Below are 21,027 nucleotides of genomic sequence, written 5' to 3'. Positions count from 1 at the left end.
TGCCCTTCATGTGTTAAAGTAAAGTAATGATGGACTGTCATTTCTTTTTGCTTATTTGAGCTGTTCTTGCCATAATATGGACTTGTTCTTTAAGCAAATAGGGCTATCTTCTGTATAACACCTCTACCTTGTAACACAACTGATTCCACAAACTAACTTTTAACAAGGCACACCTGCTAATTGAAATGCATTTCAGGTGACTAACTCATGAAGCTGGTTGAGAGAATGCCAAGAGTGCGCAAAGCTGTCATCAAGGCAAGGGGTGGCTACCTTGAAGAATCTCAAATATATTTTGATTTGTTTCACACTTTTTTGGCGTTATTTTATCATTTTGATGTCTTCACTATTATTCTACAATGTAGAAAATCGTACAAATAAAGAAAAACCCTGGAATGAGTAGGTGTGTTCAAACTTTTGACTGGTACTGCGTATGTACATCCCTTCAAATTAGTGGATTCAACCATTTCAGCCACACCTGTATAAAATCAAGCACACAGCCATGCAATCTCCATAGACAAACATTTGCAATACAACAGCCTTACTGAAGAGCTCAGTGACTTAACGTGGCACCATCAAAGAATGCCACCTTTCCAACAAGTCAGTTCGTCAAATTTCTGCCCTGCTTGAGTTGCCCCGGTCAACTTGAGTGTTGTTATTGTGAAGTGGAAACGTCTAGGAGCATCAATGGCTCAGCCTCAAAGTGGTAGGCCACACAAGCTCACAGAACAGGACAGCAGAGTGCTGAAGCTCGTACAAATCGTCTGTCCTCGGTTGCAACACTAACTACTGAGTTCCAAACTGCCTCTGGAAGCAACATTAGAGCAATAACGTTTTGTCAGGAGCTGCATGAAATTGGTTTCCATGGCCGAGCAGCCGCACACAAGCCTAAGATCATCATGCGCAATGCCAAATGTCGGCTGGAGTGGTGTACCGCTCGCCGCCATTGGACTCTGGAGCAGTGGAAATGCCTTCTCTGGAGTAATGAATCACACTTCACCATCTGGCAGTCATAATTCTGGGTTTGGCGGACGCCAGACCAGGAGAGCGCTATGTGCTCAAACGCATAGTGCCCACTGTAAAGTTTGGTGGAGGAGGAATAATAGTCTGGGGCTGTTTTTCATGGTTCGGGCTAGGCCCCTTAGTTCCAGTGAAGGGAAAACTTATCGCTACAGCATAGAACCATCTAGAATGTAATTGTATGTTTCCAACTTCGTGGCAACAGTTTGGGGAATGCCATTTCCTGTTTCAGCATGACAATGCCCCCATGCACAAAGTGAGGTACATACAGAAGTTGTTTGTCGAGATCGGTGTTGAAGAATTTGACTGGCCTGCAGAGCCCTGACCTCAACCCCTACAAACACCTTTGGGATGAATTGGAACGCCGACTGCAAGCCAGGCCTAATCGCCCAACATCAGTGCCCGACCACACTAATGCTCGTGGCTGAATGGAAGCAAGTCCCTGCAGCAATGTTCCAACATCTAGTGGAAACCTTCCCAGAAGACTAGAGGCTTTTATCAAATAAAATGTTATTGGTCACATACACATATTTAGCAGATGTTATTGTGCGTGTAGTGAAATGTTTGTTATTGCAGCAAAGTGGGGACCAACTCCATATGAATGCCCATGATTTTGGAATGAGATGTTCAACGAGCAGGTGTCCACATACTTTTGGTCATATAGTGTATGTTATAGTGTTTACCTTCAGAGTTGTCACAGCTGACCAGTCTACTGATGAAGTCTTTGAGCTGGGTGATACCCAGCTGGATGGCTGGCTGCAGTGGCACCATCCAGGGCTCTTTGGAGCAGCAGGTCAGAGTGTCCAGGTTACCAATGGTCTGAATGGCCTGTAGGGGTATGGCGGATGGGAGAAGAAGAGTTGTACCACAAAGTATATTTCTAACACAGAGGGCAACCGGGAACTAAATCCACAATTTTGTGCCTACAGTAGCCAGTAGCAGCAGTGTGCGGCACCACCATTTTGTGCCTACCTTAGTGAGTAGCAGCAGTGTGCGGCACCACCATTTTGTGCCTACCTTAGCCAGTAGCAGCAGTGTGCGGCTGGTGCGGGCATCCGCATGTTTCTCCCGGAGGTGGAAAAGCTTGGGGGACATGATAGCCGGAGAGATGAAGCGCAGACACAGGAAACTGGTCACGGCTATAAATTTGACCTTCTGCAAACACAGGCCACACAACAGAGATTACACTGAGTGGGGAGTTATCATGATCATTTAAGCTTAATTTTGATTTCAACATCCATGGTATCGAAAATAAACCAAATTTAAAAAAAAAAACGAGAAATCCCTTCAAGGATGGGATTAGGGCTGTGGCAATCAACCAGTGATTGTCATGCAAATAACGGGCTGTTTTACTGTAATTTGCAGGTAATTAACACATTTAGCATCTCCTGGTTTCCACGCATTGCCTACAAACTACTGATTTGAACTTTCAGCACATCTACATTTTAATAAGTCAAATCCATTTAATATAGCCTACACAGTCACAATAAATCATTATATATTTTAGATAGGTCTAAAGAAACATGAAATGTAGTCTGTTTCAGAAGAACATTACAGCATAATAGTCCTTATTTTCCCCAAATTATTTCTGAGGACTGCGCACATACGGTTATTTTGTGTTGAGCAGTTAACAAAAGAACAGGTCCTCCTATTTGCTCCATTTAGAGTTATTCATGCAATTTAAGATGTGATACAAACCTTAGAATGTATCAAAAAATGACGCAACTAATGATGATTTTTAAAAAGTTGCATAAAAGGCAAAAGCTCTTCTCCGTTTCTTGCTCAGGCTACACACTTCAGTCTCTCATTCACAATTTGACCAACACTTGATAATACTCTCATCCATCAGACCATTCTTAATTTAATCTGTGCTCTACATATAGTTTACACTATATATACACACACACACACACACACACGAGTATGTGGACACCCCTTCATATTTGTGGATTTGGCTATTTCAGCCACACCCGTTGCTGACAGGTGTATAAAATTGAGCACACCGCCATGCAATCTCCATAGAACACTGGCAGTAGAATGACCTTACTGAAGTGACTTTTTACATGACACAAGAAGTCAGTTCGTCAAATTTCTGCCCTACTATAGCTGCCCCAATCAACTGTAAGTGCTGTTATTGTGAAGTGGATATGTCTAGGAGCAACAACAGCTCAGCCGTGAAGTGGTAGGCCACAAAAGCTCACAAAATGGGACCGCCGATTCTGAAGCGCGTTGCACATAAAACTTGTCTGTCCTCGGTTGCAACACTCACTACCGGAGTTCCAAACTGCATCTGGAAGCAACTTCCGGATCAACACTTTACATGTTGAGCTTATATTTTTGTTCAGTAGATTATTAGCCTAAAATTATGACTATCCAATCACATTAAGAATAGTAAGCTCTCTTACATTAGTCTGCAAAATGCAATGATTCATGGAATGCTTTATTATAAAAGGTGCTTTTTTAATGGTGAAAATTACCTTCCCCAAACTTAATTTATGTACCACCTATGTATCCCAGGTAGGCTACACTGTTGTAAAGTGGATTAATGTGCTTAATTTTAAGAATTTAGCAATAAATATAGCAGCACGAGCAAGCTGGGAACCTTTATTATTATTATTATTATTCTTTTTTTTTTAAGTGTCCAGTCAAAACTCACACGCGATTGTGCAATGATGGATTATAAGAACACGATGTAGCCTGCAGAGCCTGGTGAAACCTCTCCAATTGTATTACAGGAGGCCTAGGCCTATAGGCTACATTTTTTGTTATTGGGTCACTTTAGTTGTGATACAAACCTTATCAAAATATATAGTGCTATGGGCTAGGCTACATGATGTGTGCAACTATGATTTGAAAAAGTCATTACAAAAAAAGGCATGAGCTGTTTCTTGCCTTAGACTGCACACACTGAGCACAAATGATAATACTGTCACCCATCAGACTATTCTCAATTTAATATTGTCTTTACATATACTAAATAATATATACAGTATGTATTAAATTAGTTTTTGATTTAGAATGGACCATAATCATGAATATGTCGTAACAGGGGCAGGAGAAAGAAATACGTCATTTTCATGCCAACAAGGTAGGTTGTAAAGCCTGTGGTGGTCCTGTGTGGCTCAGTTGGTAGAGCATGGTGCTTGCAATGCCAGGGTTGCGGATACAATTCCTACGGGAGACCAGTACGAAAAAAAATATGAAAAATGTATGCACTCACTACTTTAAGTCGCTCTGCAAAACATGCATATGTTAAAATGTACAAGCGAAGCAATGTGCTTAATATTAGAAAAGTTGAGAAATAGAGGAAGCTGATGGGATGCACTTCCTTTCAATAGAGGCCATCAAACGTTGTTCTCCCACACAATTGTGACCCAATTCGGGAAACTAGACATATGTCGCAAGTCACAACTTCACAGGAGAGCGTGAATAGGAATATTTTCTAGTAATATTTAGGTCCGTTGCGTTATGCTAATTAGTGTCAGTTGATGATTACTCTCCCGGACCCGGGATGGGTAGTATCAAGAGGTTGACAGAGCGCGCATCCAACCAGGAAGCAAGCCGCACCAATGTGTCTGAGGAAACACCGTGCACCTGATAACCTTGGTTAGTGTGCACTGCGCCCGGCCCGCCACAGGAGTCGCTGGTGCTCGATGAGACAGAGATATCCCTACCGGCCAAGCCCTCCCCAACCCGGACGACGTTATGCCAATTGTGCGTCGCCCCACGGACCTCCCGGTCGTGGCCGGTAACGACAGAGACTGGGCGCGTACCCAGAGTCTCTGGTGGCACAGCTGGCGCTGCAGTACAGCGCCCTTAACCACTGCGCCACCCGGGAGGCCCCCAGCCCTGCCTTTCTAAGGGCGTCTAACACTGCCTGTACCCAGAGTAAGTGGGATTCCCAATCTGGGCTGTAGATCCCCACATAATCTAAATAAGCTGTGGCGTATGCTTGGTGCGGTTTTAGGACCTTGTCCATGAGCCGTTGAAAGGTGGCTGGGGCCCCGTGTAAGCCGAATGGCATGACGGTGTATTGAAAACAAACCGTCAGGGGTTGCAAACACTGTCTTTTCTTTGGGCCTGGGGGTCAGAGGAATTTTCCAGTACCCTTTTGTCAGGTCCAGGGTCGTAATGTACCAAGCTTTACCAATTTTCTCCAGTAGTTCGTCTACTCGGGGCATGAGGTAGGCATCAAACTTGGAGATTTAATTTACCTTCCGAAAGTCATTACAGAACCGCAAAGACCCATCGGGCTTGGAGACCATCACAATTGGGCTAGACAACTCACTATGTGACTCTTCGATCACTCCAGCTGTCAACATTTTCTCCGTCTCTGCTCTAATCACGGCCTGTCGAGCTTCGGGTTCCCGATATGGCCTCATGCTCACTTTTCTCCCTGGTAGGGAAATTATATCATAAGTCGTAACCTCAGTTCGGCCGGGTACCTCTGAAAACACATCCGTTTTCTGGGTCAGGGTCTTTACTTCCTGTACTTGTGCTGGGGACAGAGTAGGTGAAATATTTACTTCGGCTGTCTCCTGAGTGTGTGTGGGGTACGTGTCCATTAGTGTCTCTCTCTCTCCATGCTTTTAACAGGTTTATGTGATAGATCTGTTCCTGGGGCCGTCGACCTGGCTGTCGTATAAGATAATTAACTTCTCCTATTCTCTCCAGTACTTCATATGGTCCTTTCCATGTTGCTAGTAGTTTGCACTATACCGTGGGGATCAGCACTAACACCTTATCTCCCGGTTGAAATTCCCTCGGGGTAGCCTGCCGGTTATAAGTGTGCTGCTGGTGCTCTTGTGCTTGTCTCATGTGCTCTCTGACGATGTGCATGACTGTGGCTATCCTGTCTTACATTGCCGTGACATGCTCTATGACACTAGTATACGGGGTGGATTGGTGCTCCCAGGTTTCCCGGGCGAGGTCTAAGATTCCCCAGGGGTGCCTCCCATATACCAGCTCAAAGGGAGAAAACCCCAGCGAGGCTTGAGGAACCTCTAATGGCAAACATCAGATACGGCAACATGCAATCCCAGTTTTTCCCAACCAGCCCATCCGTCTGAGGATGGTAAACAGATGTCCTCAACTGTTTCACCTGCCACAATTTACAAAGGTCCGCCATAAGGCGGGACATAAAGGGGGTCCACTGGTCAGTAAGAATCTCCTTTGGAACTCCTACCCTGGTGAACAAGAGCACAAATTCCTTATATTTTTGGAAGCCATCGTCCGAAGGGGAATGGCTTCTGGGTAGCGAGTGGCATAATCTAGAATGATCAGAATGTATTTGTGCCCTCTGGCGAATTAGGGTAGTGGGCCCCACTATATCCATTGCTATCCTCTCAAATGGCATTTCAATTATGGGGAGTGGCACTAACGGGCTTCAAACAGCTGGTCGGGGAGCTGTTAACTGGCACTCCGGGCACTCTCCACAATGCCGAGCCACTTCAACCTGTGAGGTTGGCCCTTAGGAGACCTCTTTTTTTGGCTTTTGTTTGAAGGCCCCTTGCTTCTTCCTGGTTGGTCAGGGTTGTTGGCTTCTCAAATATGCCATTCTTTTGGCCTAACTTCGCAAACTTAGGAAAGTATCTACCCAATATTACATCATATGGCTTCTTTGGGTCCACGCCGAACTCATAATCCAGCAGACCGTCCTCTGTATGCTCACTAAGGTTGTGGGGTACAGATGGGTATCCCCATGAATGCAAGTAACACTGATATCCTGACTTGTATCCAGTCTATGAGTCGGCACTAGGTTTGCAACGACCAGGGTTAGCATACTGCCGGAATCCAGCAGTGCTTCAACCTCTTTCTCTTCAACCTTCACCCTGCACATATGTTTGTTTCTTGATCTTTCAAGTACAGTGGCTACCACAGGACATGCATACCATATATATATTTTTCACAGAGGTTACATTGCATTGGCTCTTCTTTAATAGGGCAGTAGGTTGAAATATGTCCTGGTCGATTACAATTGTAACAGATAATAGGGTTTCCTCCACGTCTCCTGATGTACTGGCCTGTCTCCTGGTAGCGCCTCCTTGCTCTGGACACTACGCTGACAGACACAGCAAGCCTTCTTGGTTTTGATGTGCCATCCTGGATGAGCTGCACTACCTGAGCCACTTGTGTGGGTTGTAAGACTCCGTCTCATGCTACCACTAGAGTGAAAGCACCGCCAGCATTAAAAAGTGACCAAAACATCAGCCAGGAAGCATAGGAACTGAGAAGTGGTCTGTGGTCACCACCTGCAGAACCACTCCTTTATTGGGGTTGTCTTTCTAATTGCCTATAATTTCCACCTGTTGTCTATTCCATTTGCACAACAGCATGTGAAATGTATTGTCAATCAGTGTTTCTTCCTAAGTGGACAGTTTGATTTCACAGAAGTGTGATTGACTTGGAGTTACATTGTGTTGTTTAAGTGTTCCCTTTATTTCTTTGAGCAGTGTATTACTAGAAAACATTAATATTCATGAGTGCAATATTGCAAAACACAGCTTAGCCTTTTGTTAATCCACCTGTCGTCTCAGATTTTGAAATTATGCTTTACAGCGAAAGCAATACAAGCGTTTGTGTAAGTTTATCGATCGCTCGACAAAACAATAAGTACAATTAGTATCAGGTAACTTGGTCACGAAAATCAGAAAAGCAATCAAATTAAATCGTTTACTTTTGATGATCTTCAAATGTTTTCACTCACGAGACTCCCAGTTAGACAACAAATGTTCCATAAAGATATTTTTTATATCCAAATACCTCCATTAGTTTGGTGCGTTATGCCCAGGAATCCACCGGAAAGAGCGACAACGCAGACAAAAATTCCAAATTATATCCACAATGTCCACAGAAATATGTCAGACGTTTTTTATAATCAATCCTCAGGGTGTTTTTCAAACATCTATTCGATAATATATCAACCGGGACAGTTGGCTTTTCACTAGGACCGGGAGTAACAATGGTCGGCTTTCTCTTTTGCGCACAATTCGCTGAGATTTCGCCACCTATCCACTTACGCAATGTGGTCGTTCACGCTCATTCTTCGAAATAAAAGCCTGAAACTATGTCTGAAGACTGTTGACACCTTGAGGAAGCGATAGGAAAAGGAATCTGGTTGATATCCCTTTAAATGGAGCAATGGGAGGCTATGGAACATGGAGTTCAAAATAGAAGCCACTTCCTGGTTTTATTTTTCTCAGGGTTTCTGCAATATTTAATTTTTAAAATTGTACCTTTATTTAACCAGTTAAGAACACATTCTTATTTTCAATGACGGCCTGGGAACAGTGGGTTAACTGCCTGTTCAGGGGCAGAACGACAGATTTGTACCTTGTCAGCTCGGGGGTTTGAACTCGCAACCTTCCGGTTACTAGTCCAACGCTCTAACCACTAGGCTACCCTGCCGCCTCAGTTATGTTATACTCACAGATAATTATTTTACAGTTTTGGAAACTTTAGAGTGTTTTCTATCCCAATCTGTCAATTATATGCACATTCTAGCATCTTGTCCTGAGAAATAGGCCGTTTACTTTGGGAATGTTATTTTTCCAAACATAAAAATAGTGCCCCCTAGCTTCAAGAAGTTAAGCTAAAGTATACTGTTGTCTTTATCTAAAGTGTACTGTTAGCGTCCCTAGCTGACGTAAACAAATCATCGGCCAGAGTCAAGTGTGCACTCCGAGTGTGAAATGAGATGTGTGGAGCTAAAGCTTAAGGAGGGTGTGAACGATGCTGAATGGGTGTAGACAAAGAATAGCTATTCACTAGATACCAAAACATTCAAAGGCCATTTTCTCAAAAGTCAGTTTACAAGTTGATCAACTTTCAAAGCAGAATTACTTTCACAATGTTCCTCAAATGCAGTGTATGATATACCATTTTGTAGCTCTGAGTATCTACGTTTATCCTATGTAAAAAAACATTTCAAAATGTTGCTACATAAGACTGAATCCAGGTGGTGAGTCACAATTGCATAGACTATAGAAATGTTGAGCAAAAGGAGCGCATGGGCTCTCATGAAGTGTTTCATTTGATTTTGGATTTTGTTTGCATTGATGACCGAGTGATTAGAGGGACAATAGAATGCTGAGTACCAGGCCATTAGCGACTGGCAGTTTGGTAGGCTACTTATGACCGTCAGCGGCATCAGAGCCGTTTTGGAGCCTAGTTACCGTGACCGTTGAATTTGACTAACTGCGGTCATGGCACATGACCTCCAGTGTGGCGGTAATATGGTGACAATAACAGCCCTAGATGGGATTGATATTAGGACCCCACCTATACAATGCTAGGAGAAACACTGCTGCTGTACTAACCCTATACTCAGGTTCAGGAAAGCGCTTGTTGACGCAATGGTAGAGCTGTTGGAAGGCCTGGCAGAGTGCAACAGGGCAGTAGGAGGCTGACTGGACAATCGCATGGAGCAACTCAGAAAGGTAGGACTGCAGGAGGCTGGTGCTCTGCTGGATCACCTCAGCCTCAGTGTGCACCCGGTGGAGGCCCGTACACCTACACACACGCAGGCACACACACGCAGGCACACACACGCAGGCACACACACACACCATTTACAGTAGTCAGAGACTGAATAATGAGATGTAGCATGTGTGGCCAAGTATAAAAATTAAGATGAATCTTATCTTGTGAGAACTAGGAAAAAAAGTCTCTGCACACTTCCAGTCAGATGAACATTTCTTAATTTTACCTGAGCTTTTCGGTCAGTCGACCTTCATCGGAGCATCGACTGACTGAAAGCTCAGCTACAATTAAAGCAATGTGTATTTGACGGGAAGTGTACAAAGACTTTTTCCTATTTCTCCAGTTGCCTTTTGCCTCCAGCACCTTCACTAAATCAACACTGGGTGTGAGGTAGATTCTGCCTACATCATCTTCAAATCTTACCCAGCCTCCTTCAACTCCACTTTGTTAGGGTCCAGCTCTACATACTTCTTCTCCTCAAAGATCCTGTTGATCAAGGGGCCCAGAAGCCTGTGTAGATACTGCATGCCTGCCACCTGTGGTAGTCAGATAGCAAAATGGCCACCATGCTACAGTATTTGTGGGAAAACATTTTAAGCATCTGTCCAATGCTCCACTTTTCAATTAAAACATAGCTTATTAATTAAAATCATAATAAAATGGATATCCTTCAATACACATGTATGTACACCACCGGTCGAAAGTTTTAGAACACCTACTCATTCAAGGGTTTTTCATTTATATTTTACTATTTTATTTTTTTTGTAGAAAAATAGAAGACATCAAAACTATTAAATACTACATGATTCAGTATGTATTAACCCCCCCCCCAAAAAAAAGTATCAAACAAATCAAAATATGTTATATTTGAGATTATTCAAATAGCCACCCTTTGCCTTGAATTCTAATATGTCTTCTACAGCTTTGCACACTCTTGGCATTCTCAACCAGCTTCACCTGGAATGTTTTTCCAACAGTCTTGAAGGAGTACCCACATATGCTGAGCACTTGTTGGCTGCTTTTCCTTCACTCTGCGGTCTGACTCATCCCAAACCATCTCAATTTGGTTGAGGTCGGGGATTGTGGAGGCCAGGTCATCTGATACAGCACTCCATCACTCTCCTTCTTGGTAAAATAGCCCTTACACAGCCTGGAGGTGTGTTAGGTCATTGTCCTGTTGAAAAACAAAATGATAGTCCCACTAAGCCCAAACCAGATGGAATGGCGTATCGCTGCAGAATGCTGTGATAGTCATGCTTGTTAAGTGTGCCTTTAATTTTAAATATATCACACAGTGTCACCAGCAAAGCACCCCCACACCATAACACCTACTCCTCCATGCTTTACGGTGGGAAATACACATGCGGAAATGATCAGTTCACCCACACCGCATCTCAAAGACACGGCGGTTGAAACCAAATATCTCAAATTTGGACTCCAGACCAAAGTACAAATTTCCACCGGTCTAATGTCAATAAATGCTTGTGTTTCTTGGCCCAAGCAAGTCTCTTCTTATTGGTGTCCTTTAGTAGTTGTTTCTTTGCAGCAACCAGGAAGGCCTGGTTCATGCAGTCTCCTCTGAACAATTGATGTTGAGATTGAACAGCTGCCTCCGGTAAGACAAGGGGTAAAGGTCTGTGTCTATTTGTGAATAACAGCTGGTGAACAAAATCTAATATTAAAACCTCTATGGGATCGGTGTCCCTAAACTGGGATAGTTGTTTGTAACGTGCGCTAATGTCACTAGAATGACATTGTAAATAAACAGCCAACTTTCCAGGACATAGACATGTCTTATATGGGCAGAAAGCGTAAAGTCTTGTTCACCAAATGCAGTGTCCAATTTACAGTAGCTATTACAGTGAAAAAACACCATGCTACTTATCACGGCAACTGGTTTGATACGTTCACCTCTGAAGGTAAATAATGTACTTACATTCAGTAATCTTGATCTGATTTGTCCCCCTGAGGGTCCCAGAGCTAAAATGTAGCATCGTTTTTTTTAAATTATATTTAAAATGTAGGAACTGGGTTCTACAGTTTGCACACAATGCTGTCACCTGGTGGTCGAAATAAAAATGACACCTAAACCTATCTGATTGTATGGTCTTTCTATTGCATGTCAAAGATGACAAATCATTTTTAAAAAGTGTACACACACACCACACACACATACTTAAATTCAGTTTCTCACAATTCCTGACAGTTAATCCTAGTATAAATTCTCTGTTTTAGGTCAGTTAGGATCACCACTTTGATTGGAAGAATGTGAAATGTCAGAATAATAGTAGAGAGAATGATTTATTTCAGCTTTTATTTCTTTCATCACATTCCTAGTGGGTCAGAAGATTACATACACTCAATTAGTATTTGGTAGCATTGCCTTTAAATGGTTTAACTTGGGTCAAACGTTTCAGGTAGCCTTCCACAAGCTTCCCACAATAAATTGGGTGAATTTTGGCCCAATCTACATGACAGAGCTGGTGTAACTGGTAGGCCTCCTTGCTCGCACATGCCTTTTCACTTCTGCCCACAAATTGTCTATAGGATCGAGGTCAGGGCTTTGTGATGGCCACTCCAATACCTGGACTTTGTTGTCCTTATGCCATTTTGCAACAACTTTGGAAGTTTGCTTGGGGTCATTGTCCATTTGGAAGACCCATTTGCAACCAAGCTTAAACTTCCTGACTGATGTCTTGAGATTTTGCTTCAATATAAGCCACAATTTTCCATCCTCACGGTGCCATGTATTTTGTGAAGTGCACCAGTCCAGTCCCTCCTGCAGCAAAGCACCCCCACAACATGATGCTGCCACCCCTGTGCTTCACGGTTGGGATGGTGTTCTTCGGCTTGCAAGCCTCACCTTTTTTCCTCCAAAAATAACGATGGTCATTATAGCCAAACAGTTCTATTTTTGTTTCATCAGACCAGAGGGCACTTCTCCAAAAAGTATGATGTTTGTCCCCATATGCAGTTGCAAACCGTAGTCTGGCTTTTTTATGGTGGTTTTGGAGCAGTGGCTTCTTCCTTGCTGAGCGGCCTTTCAGGTTATGTCGATATAGGACTCGTTTTACTGTGGATATAGATACTTTTGCACCTGTATCCTCCAGCATCTTCACAAGGTCCTTTGCTGTTGTTCTTGGATTGATTTACACTTTCCGCACCAAAGTACATTCATCGCTAGGAGACAGCATGCGTCTCCTTCCTGAGTGGTATGACAGCTGCGTGGTCCCATGGTGTTTATACTTGCATACTATTGTCTGTACAGTTGAACGTGGTACCTTCAGGCGTTTGGAAATTGCTCCCAAGGATGAACCAGACTTGTGGAGATCTACAATTGTTTTTCTGAGGTCTTGGCTGATTTCTTTTGATTTTCCCATGATGTCAAGCAGAGACACTGAGTTTGAAGGTAGGCCTTGAAATGCATCCACAGGTACACCTCAATTTGACTCAAATTATGTCAATTAGCCTATCAGAAGCTTCTAAAGCCATGATATTTTCTGGAATTTTCCAAGCTGTTTAAAGGCACTGTCAATTTAGTGTATGTAAACTTATGACCCACTGGAATTGTGATACAGTGAATTACAAGTGAAATAATCTGTCTGTAAACAATTGTTGGAAAAATGATTTGTGTCATGCACAAAGTAGATGTCCTAACCGACTTGCCAAAACTATAGTTTGTTAACAAGAAATGTGTGGATGAGTTGAAATACAAGTTTCAATTACTCCAACTGTATATAGTATATTTCTTGCATTAAATGTCAAATACAGCCATTTTTATCTCATTAGCAAATCATTTCCGGGTAACAATTCAGTACCTTACTAACAGCGTTTCCATCCACAGTTATGTGAAAAAAGTCACGACATCTGTGATGGAAACAAAGTTTTGGTGCAGCTTTATAAATTCCGACATGGACATGGTGGGATCGTTTGTCTGTAAAATTAATTATGTGAGAAATGGTGGTGTAAACACCTTTAAGCTCAAATATTGATATAACAACCATCATATTGAATTACATTTGGAGTCATGCAATATGGTGTGTGTGGTCTGTTGCCAATTGGATGGAAACTAGACACTGTGATTGTTTTATGTTTGACCATTAAACAAACAGCTTCTTAGCTAAAAGCAATTTCTCAAGGAAGAATTTAGCAAGGACAGTCAGTGATCTGAGTGGTGAGGTGAAAACTGAAATCTAGCAGAGGTTTGGAACGCTTTCCTATTGGTCTATCAACTAATGTACCACCTGGTGATGTCACCAAGCAGGCCAAAACACCATCCCACCAAAACAGGCTCTTACACTAAAAGGGCATAATCATAATTTTCACAGTATTATTATGCACAAAGCAGATGTCCTAACCGACTTGTCAAAAATATAGTTGGTTAACAAGAATTTTGTGGAGTGGTTGAAAAACAAGTTTTAATGACGCCAACCTAAGTGTATGTAAACTTCCGACTTCAACCACACACACAACACATGTTTTTGTTTTGCATTATCTTTTACCAGATCTATTGTGTTATTCTCCTACATTCATTTCACATTTCCACAAAACTTAAAAGGTGATTTGGGTGTCAATGTCATTTTAGGCGGAAATTAAAAAAAATGGGTCCAATCCTTAAGGAACTATTCAGATTTTGCTCGCCTGAGGTAGAGTATCTCTTGATAAGCTGTAGACCACACTATTTACGAAGCTGTCTATTTACCACCACAGACCGATGCTGGCACTAATACTGCACTCAACGAGTTGTATACGGCCCTAAGCAAACAACAAAATGCTCATCCAGAGGCGCCGCTCCTAGAGGCCGGGGACGTTAATGCAGGCAAACTTAAATCAGTTTTACCTCATTTTCGCATGTTTAAAAAATTGTAATAAAAAAATAAACTCTCAACCACCTTTACTCCACACACACAGATGCGTAAAAAGCTCTCCCTCACCCTCTGTTTGGCAAATCTGACCATAACTCTATCCTGATTGCTGCTTACAAGCAAGAACTAAAAGTACCAGTGACACGCTCAGTGAGGAGGACTGAGCACGCCCCCATTTTCATCGACAAGCTATAGTGGAGCAGGTTGAGAGCTTCAAGTTCCTTGGTGTACACATCACCAACAAACTAACATGGTCCAAGCACACCAAGACAGTCATGAAGAGGGCGCGACAATGCCTATTCCCCCTCAGGAGACTGGAAAGATCTGTCATGAGTCCCCAGATCCTCAAAACGTTCTACAGCTGCACCATCGAGAGCATCATGACTGGTTGCATCGCCGCCTGGTATGGCAACTGCTCAGCCTCCAACCGCAAGGCATTACAGAGGGTAGTGCGTACGGCCCAGTACATCACTGGGGCCAAGCTACCTGCCATCCAGGACCTAAATACCAGGCTGTCAGAGGAAGGCCCTAAAAATTGCCAAAGACTGCAACCATCCTTGTCACAGACTGTTCTCTCTGCTACCGCACGGCAAGCAGTACCGGAGCGCCAAATCTAGGTCAAAAAGCCTTCTTAACAGCTTTTACTCCCAAGCCGTGAGACTCCGGAACAGCTAATCAAAAGGCTACCCGGACTATTTGCATTGCCCCCCCACATTTTTACACTGCAGCTACACTGTTTATTATCCACACAGTCACTTTACCCCTACCTACAAGTACATCTTACCTTGACTAACCTGTTGCCCCGCTCATTGACTCTGTACCAATACCCCCTGTATATATCCCCACTACTGCTATTTTATTGTTGTTCCTTAACTTAGTATTTTCTTTATTTTTTACTTCATACTTTAACATTTATTTTTCTTTAAAATGCATTGTTGGTAAAGGGCTTGTAAGTAAGGATTTCACTGTACGGTCTACACCTGTTGTATTCGGCACATGTGAGAAATAAAATTAGATTTGAGCTGTTCTTGCCATAATATGGACTTGGTCTTTTACCAGATATCTTCTGTAAACCACCCATACCTTGTCACAAAACTGATTGGCTCAAAGGCATTAAGAAGGAAAGAAATTCCACAAATTAACTTAACAGTGCACACCTGTTAATTGAAATGCATTTCAGGTTACCTCATGAAGCTGGTTGAGAGAATGCCAAGAATGTGCAAAGCTGTCAAGTGTAGCTATTTTGAATCATCTCCAATATAAAATATATTTTGATGTTTAACACTTTTTTGGTTACTACATGATTCCATGCATGTTATTTCATAGTTTGATGTATTCACTATTATTCTACAATGTAGAAAATTGTAAAAATAAAGAAACCCTGGAATGAGTAGGTGTCCAAACTTTTGACTGGTACCACACACACACACACACACCACCCCCCCCCCCTTCAGAAAGTATTCAGACCCCTTGACTTCTTCCACATTTAGTTACATTAGAGCCTTATTGTGAAATGGATTACATTTTTTTAAAGCCTCAGCAATCTACACAAAATACACAATAATGACCAAGTGAAAAACAAAAATACCTTACATAAGTATTCAAACCCTTTGCTATGAGACTTGAAATTGAGCTCAGGTGCATCCTGTTTCCATTGATCATCCTTGAGATGTTTCTACAACTTGATTTGGATAGGCACACACCTGTCTATATAAAGGTCCCAAAATTGACAGTGTACGTCAGAGCAAAAACTAAGCCATGAGGTCAAAGGAATTATCAGCATTGAAGGTCCCAAGATCAGTGGCCATAATTCTTAAATGGAAGAAGTTTGTGACCGCCAAGGCTCTTCCTAGAGCTGGCTGCCCGATCAAACTGAGCAATCGGGGGATAAGGGCAATGGTCGGGGAGCGGACCAAGAACTCGACGGTCACTCTGACAGAGCTCTAGAGTTCCTCTGTGGAGATGGGAGAAGCTTCCAGAAGGACAACCATCTGTGCAGCACTCCACCAATCAGGCCTTGGAGTTCGCTAAAAGGCACCTAGAGACCCTCAGACCCTCTGGTCTGATGAAACCAAGATTGAACTATTTGGCCTGAATGCCAAGCATCACATCTAGAGGACACCTGGCACCATCCCTATGGTGAAGCATGGTGGTGGTAGTAGCATCATGCTGTGGGGATGTTTTTCAGTGGCAGGGACTGGGATACCAGTCAGGATCGAGGCAAAGATGACCAGAGCAAAGTACAGAGAGATCCTTGATGAAAACCTGCTTAGGTTCACCTTCCAACAGGACAACGACCCTAAGCACACAGCCAAGGTTTCGGGACAAGTCTCTGAATGTTCTTAAGTGGCCAGAGCCCGGACTTCAACCCGATCAAACATCTCTGGAGAGACCTGAAAATAGCTGTGCAGCAATGCTCCCCATCAAACCTAACAGAGCTTGAGAGGATCTGCAGAGAGGAATGGGAGAAACTTGCCAAATACAGGTGTGCCAAGCTTGTAGCGTCATACCCAAGAAGACAAGGCTGTAATCACTGCCAAAGGTGCTCCAACAAAGTACTGAGTAAAGGGTCTGAATACTTATGGAAATGTAATATTTCCATTTTTTATTTTGAATAAATTCACAAGAATTTCTAAAAACCTGTTTTTGCTTTGTCATTATGGTGTAGTGTGTGCAGATTGATGAGGGGAAAATACAATTGAATACATTTTAGACTAAGGATGTAACCTAACAACAACAACAAAAAGTAAAGGGGTCTGAATACTTTGAAGGCACTGTATATAGCGATGTTGCCGGAAAGAGGGTTTACCTTTAAAAATGACTCCATGGACTTCGATGCCAAGGAGTTGCTGCGAAACAAGGTGTTGGGTTCACCTAAGGAAAGAGGTCAAAGAGAACAGCCAGCAATGAAATATGTAAGGGAAAATCAACGAGGTGCTATGTGTACTCTGGAAAATATAGCACGATGTGGATGCTGAGTGGGACTTAATGCAACTCCGTTGATGGTATCTTACAGACAACGCATAGAGCCCTGAGTTTATTATCCCCTTTATACCATGGATATAAATCTACATTGCTAGTTTAGTAAACCAAAGCATCCTCCTTGCTTGCTATTTTGAAAATCTAATTCAACAATGCCAATGTTTTCAATTTGACTTTTGCTATCAAAAGCAGCTCAAAATAATTAACTTCATAGTCATTGAATTATACCGGGCTTTATACAACAGATGGGTCTAATCCTATATGCTGATTGGTTAAAACCACATTCCAGCCGGTGTGTATTCCACAAATAACCACCAGCTAAATCTATGACGTTGAAAGGCCTATTTACTCTGTTCCATCTGACTGAGCAATCCACTCTCATCAGCTCAGCCAGGCAATTTATATACTAGATCTACACTGTAAAAAGCATCTTGAGAGTATCTTTAAGACTAGCAATTGGTTTTCAACAGCGGAGATTTGTAATAACGTTGCTGTCCGTCTCTCCTACATTTGCAGCATTGTAGCATTGTTTCAATATTTAAAATTGATCTCCAGCTTTCTGAGACACAGGATGGCAGCTTTTGTCAGTCAGTCGAAATCATTAATCAGCATAATTTTTATGGATATAATGTATACAAAGATGTCAATTTAAAAAAAAACTTAATGCAGCTAGTTTGCTGTCATTACAGCTTCAGTTTGAAGTGAATTTGTTAGTTGTGTAGTTAGCGATCTCTTCTGAACAGTGGTCTGGCGATAGAAACTGTTCTATGCCAGGCGAAATCGCTAATTTGCTCATTGTTATGATGTATCCCAAACAAAATAATTAGAAAAAAAGCTTAAACACAGATGCAGCTATTTTGCAGTTATTATGGCTTCACTGTTTGACGTGACTGTTAGCCAAAGTTGGAACGTTGCCAGCCATCATGGCAACGGATCATTGAGAACGAAAAACTATGCCCATACATTTAGAACAAAATATAGATAGAACCAATAGCACGAGCTGGCTTGGATAGCAACCCTAGATGTGTGTCGGGACTATATCAACCTGGAAGGATGAAATAGTGTGAATAAATCCATAAAAATTATGTTTTTCAAATTAAAATGTCAATCATTATTTGAATATGTTCATAACGCGTTGTATAAAAGTGATAATACCCCCGAAGCCGGTATTTGGAGGATATGTGTGACCAGTTTCAAGAAGCTAGGTGTATGTCGCACATCACTACTTCACAGGAGAGTAATTTTTAAAAAAAATTTACATTTAGTTTTTTAAATCAAGATGGGGTTTTTTATAGCAGAAATGCCTTATGGAACATGTAAACGTTCATATGACTTAATAACAAACCTGTAAAAAAAAGTTAGCCTTCTCGTCAGGACACTCATCAACACTGACTGTTAATTATGAGGAGATCACATTACAATGTATGAAAACAGCTTGTCAAACTGGAAACGTGGGAGGATTTGACATCTTTAGCGGCAGAGGGGACAGGATGAATTCATGCATGTTCATCACTCACCACGTTAGGTGGTCACCAGATGCTCCCAAAAAATGTCTCTTATTTGTTTTGTAATGCTAGCAAGAATTTTTTCCCTTGTTTGAACATGCTTTTACAATGTATCCAATGTCAGTTTGTGTGGTTGTTGGTTTACCTTTTCTGTCCTGTTATCTGGTTTTAATGTTCATTCTATAATGCCCTTCTAGGCAATAAGAAAAGAGTATTCACCAACACTGTGGTATTATTAAGCAATAAGGCCAGAGGGGGTGTGGTATATGGCCAATATACCATAGTGAAAGACTGATTTGACATAATATATTTAAATCATATATAATATATTTAATTCCACATTATTGGGCTGTCCTGAACACAAGTTTTGTCCAACTCCAATTTAGGTGTGTGAAGTCTGACTTACTAGTCTTGTCCAACTCCAGCTTGAAGAGAACATCAAGGAACTCCTTGGCCAATCCCTGACCCAGGAAGAGCTTCACTAGGTTGGAGGCCACTTCCTGTCGACTCTCAGCTGTAGTGGTCTCATCAACGAGCATGATCAAATCTGGCCAGTTGCCCTATGATACCAAGCCAAGATTTATCATCACAAGCGCTTGTGGTCCTGAGTGACTCAGGTGGTAAGAGCACAGCATTGGCAACACAAAGGTTGTGGTTTTCATTTCCTACAAAGGTACACCAACTAAAAATGAATTCTGTACTGTAAATTGCTATGGATTAAACAGTCTGCTAAGAGGCACATTTTATTGTGCCACATACCATGCAGTAAATCAACACAATATTGGATTTAATGAATCAGGATTAACACCAAGCATATTAAACTGGGCAAATAAGAAATGTCCCTTTTTCAAGACCCTGTCTTTCAAAGATAATTCGTTTAAACACTGTTTCCCATGCCTGTTCAATGAACAATAAACAAATAATTAACATGCACCTGTGGAACGGTCGTTAAGACATTAACAGCTTACAGACGGTAGGCAATTAAGGTCACAGATATGAAATCTCAGGACACTAAAGAGGCCTTTCTACTGACAATGAAAAACACAAAAAGAAAGATGCCCATGGTCCCTGCTCATCTGCATGAACGTGCCTTAGGTATGCTGCAAAGAGGCATGAGAACTGCAGATGTGGTCAGGGCAATAAATTGCAATGACTGTAATGTAAGACGCCTAAGACAGAGCACAGGGAGACAGGACGGACTGCTGATCGTCCTCGCAGTGGCAGACCATGTGTAACACCTGCACAGGATCGGGACATCACACCTGCGGGACAGGTACAGGAGGGGAACAACAACTGCCCGAGTTACACCAGGAACGCACAATCCCTCCATCAGTGCTCAGACTGTCCGCATTAGGCTGAGAGAGGCTGGACTGCGGGCTTATAGGCCTGTTGCAAGGCAGGTCCTCACCAGACCTCACCGGCAAAAACGTCACCTATGGGCACAAACCCACCGCCGCTGGACCAGACAGGACAGGCAAGAAGTGCTCTTCACTGACGAGTCGCGGTTTTGTCTCATCAGGGGTGTTTGTCGGATTTGCGTTTATCGTCGAAGGAATGAGCGTTACACCGAGGCCTGTACTCTGGAACGGGATCGAGTCGGAGGTGGATGGTCCGTCATGGTCTGGGGCAGTGTGTCACAGCATCATCGGACTGAGCTTGTTGTCATTGCAGGCAATCTCAACACTGTGCGTTACAGGGAAGACATCCTCCTCCCTCATGTGGTACCCTTCCTACAGTCTCATTCTGACATGACCCTCCAGCATGAAAATGCCACCAGCCATACTGCTCGTTCTGTGCGTGATTACCTGCAAGACAGGTATGTCAGTGCTCTGCCATGGCCAACAAAGAACCCGGATCTCAATCCCATTGAGCACGTCTGGGACCTGTTGGATCAGAGGTTGAGGGCTAGGGCCATTCCCCTCCCAGAAATGTCTGGGAACTTGCAGGTGCCTTGGTGGAAAAGTGGGGTAACATCTTACAGCAAGAACTGGCAAATCTGGTGCAGTCCACGAGGAGGAGATTCACTGCAGTACTTAAAGCAGCTGGTGGCCAAACCAGATACTGACTGCTACTTTTGATTTTGACCCCCCCTTTGTTCAGGGACACATTATTCCATTTATGTTAGTCACACGTCTGTGGAACTTGTTCAGTTTGTCTCAGTTGTTGAATCTTGTTAT

General features: G+C 42.6%; 1 protein-coding gene across 3 annotated transcripts in view; it reads right to left on the bottom strand.

The window, feature by feature from the left end:
* Positions 1–21,027, bottom strand: part of rasa4 (RAS p21 protein activator 4) — a 73,273-nt gene that overhangs the window by 6,597 nt on the left and 45,649 nt on the right. For all 3 annotated transcript variants that reach the window (XM_035779810.1, XM_035779811.1, XM_035779812.1), the window contains 6 exons: positions 19,257–19,410; positions 17,173–17,237; positions 9,922–10,034; positions 9,336–9,528; positions 2,035–2,172; positions 1,701–1,845 (listed from right to left, as the gene is read on the bottom strand). In XM_035779810.1, the coding sequence (XP_035635703.1) occupies positions 1,701–1,845; positions 2,035–2,172; positions 9,336–9,528; positions 9,922–10,034; positions 17,173–17,237; positions 19,257–19,410 (808 nt within the window). The remainder of the gene's footprint in view (positions 1–1,700; positions 1,846–2,034; positions 2,173–9,335; positions 9,529–9,921; positions 10,035–17,172; positions 17,238–19,256; positions 19,411–21,027) is intronic.

This window comes from Oncorhynchus keta, chromosome 11, assembly GCF_023373465.1.
Source record: "Oncorhynchus keta strain PuntledgeMale-10-30-2019 chromosome 11, Oket_V2, whole genome shotgun sequence".
Lineage (NCBI taxonomy): Eukaryota > Metazoa > Chordata > Actinopteri > Salmoniformes > Salmonidae > Oncorhynchus > Oncorhynchus keta.
Note: the sequence above shows the minus strand (reverse complement) of the source record. Positions and strands in the feature narration are given on the sequence as shown.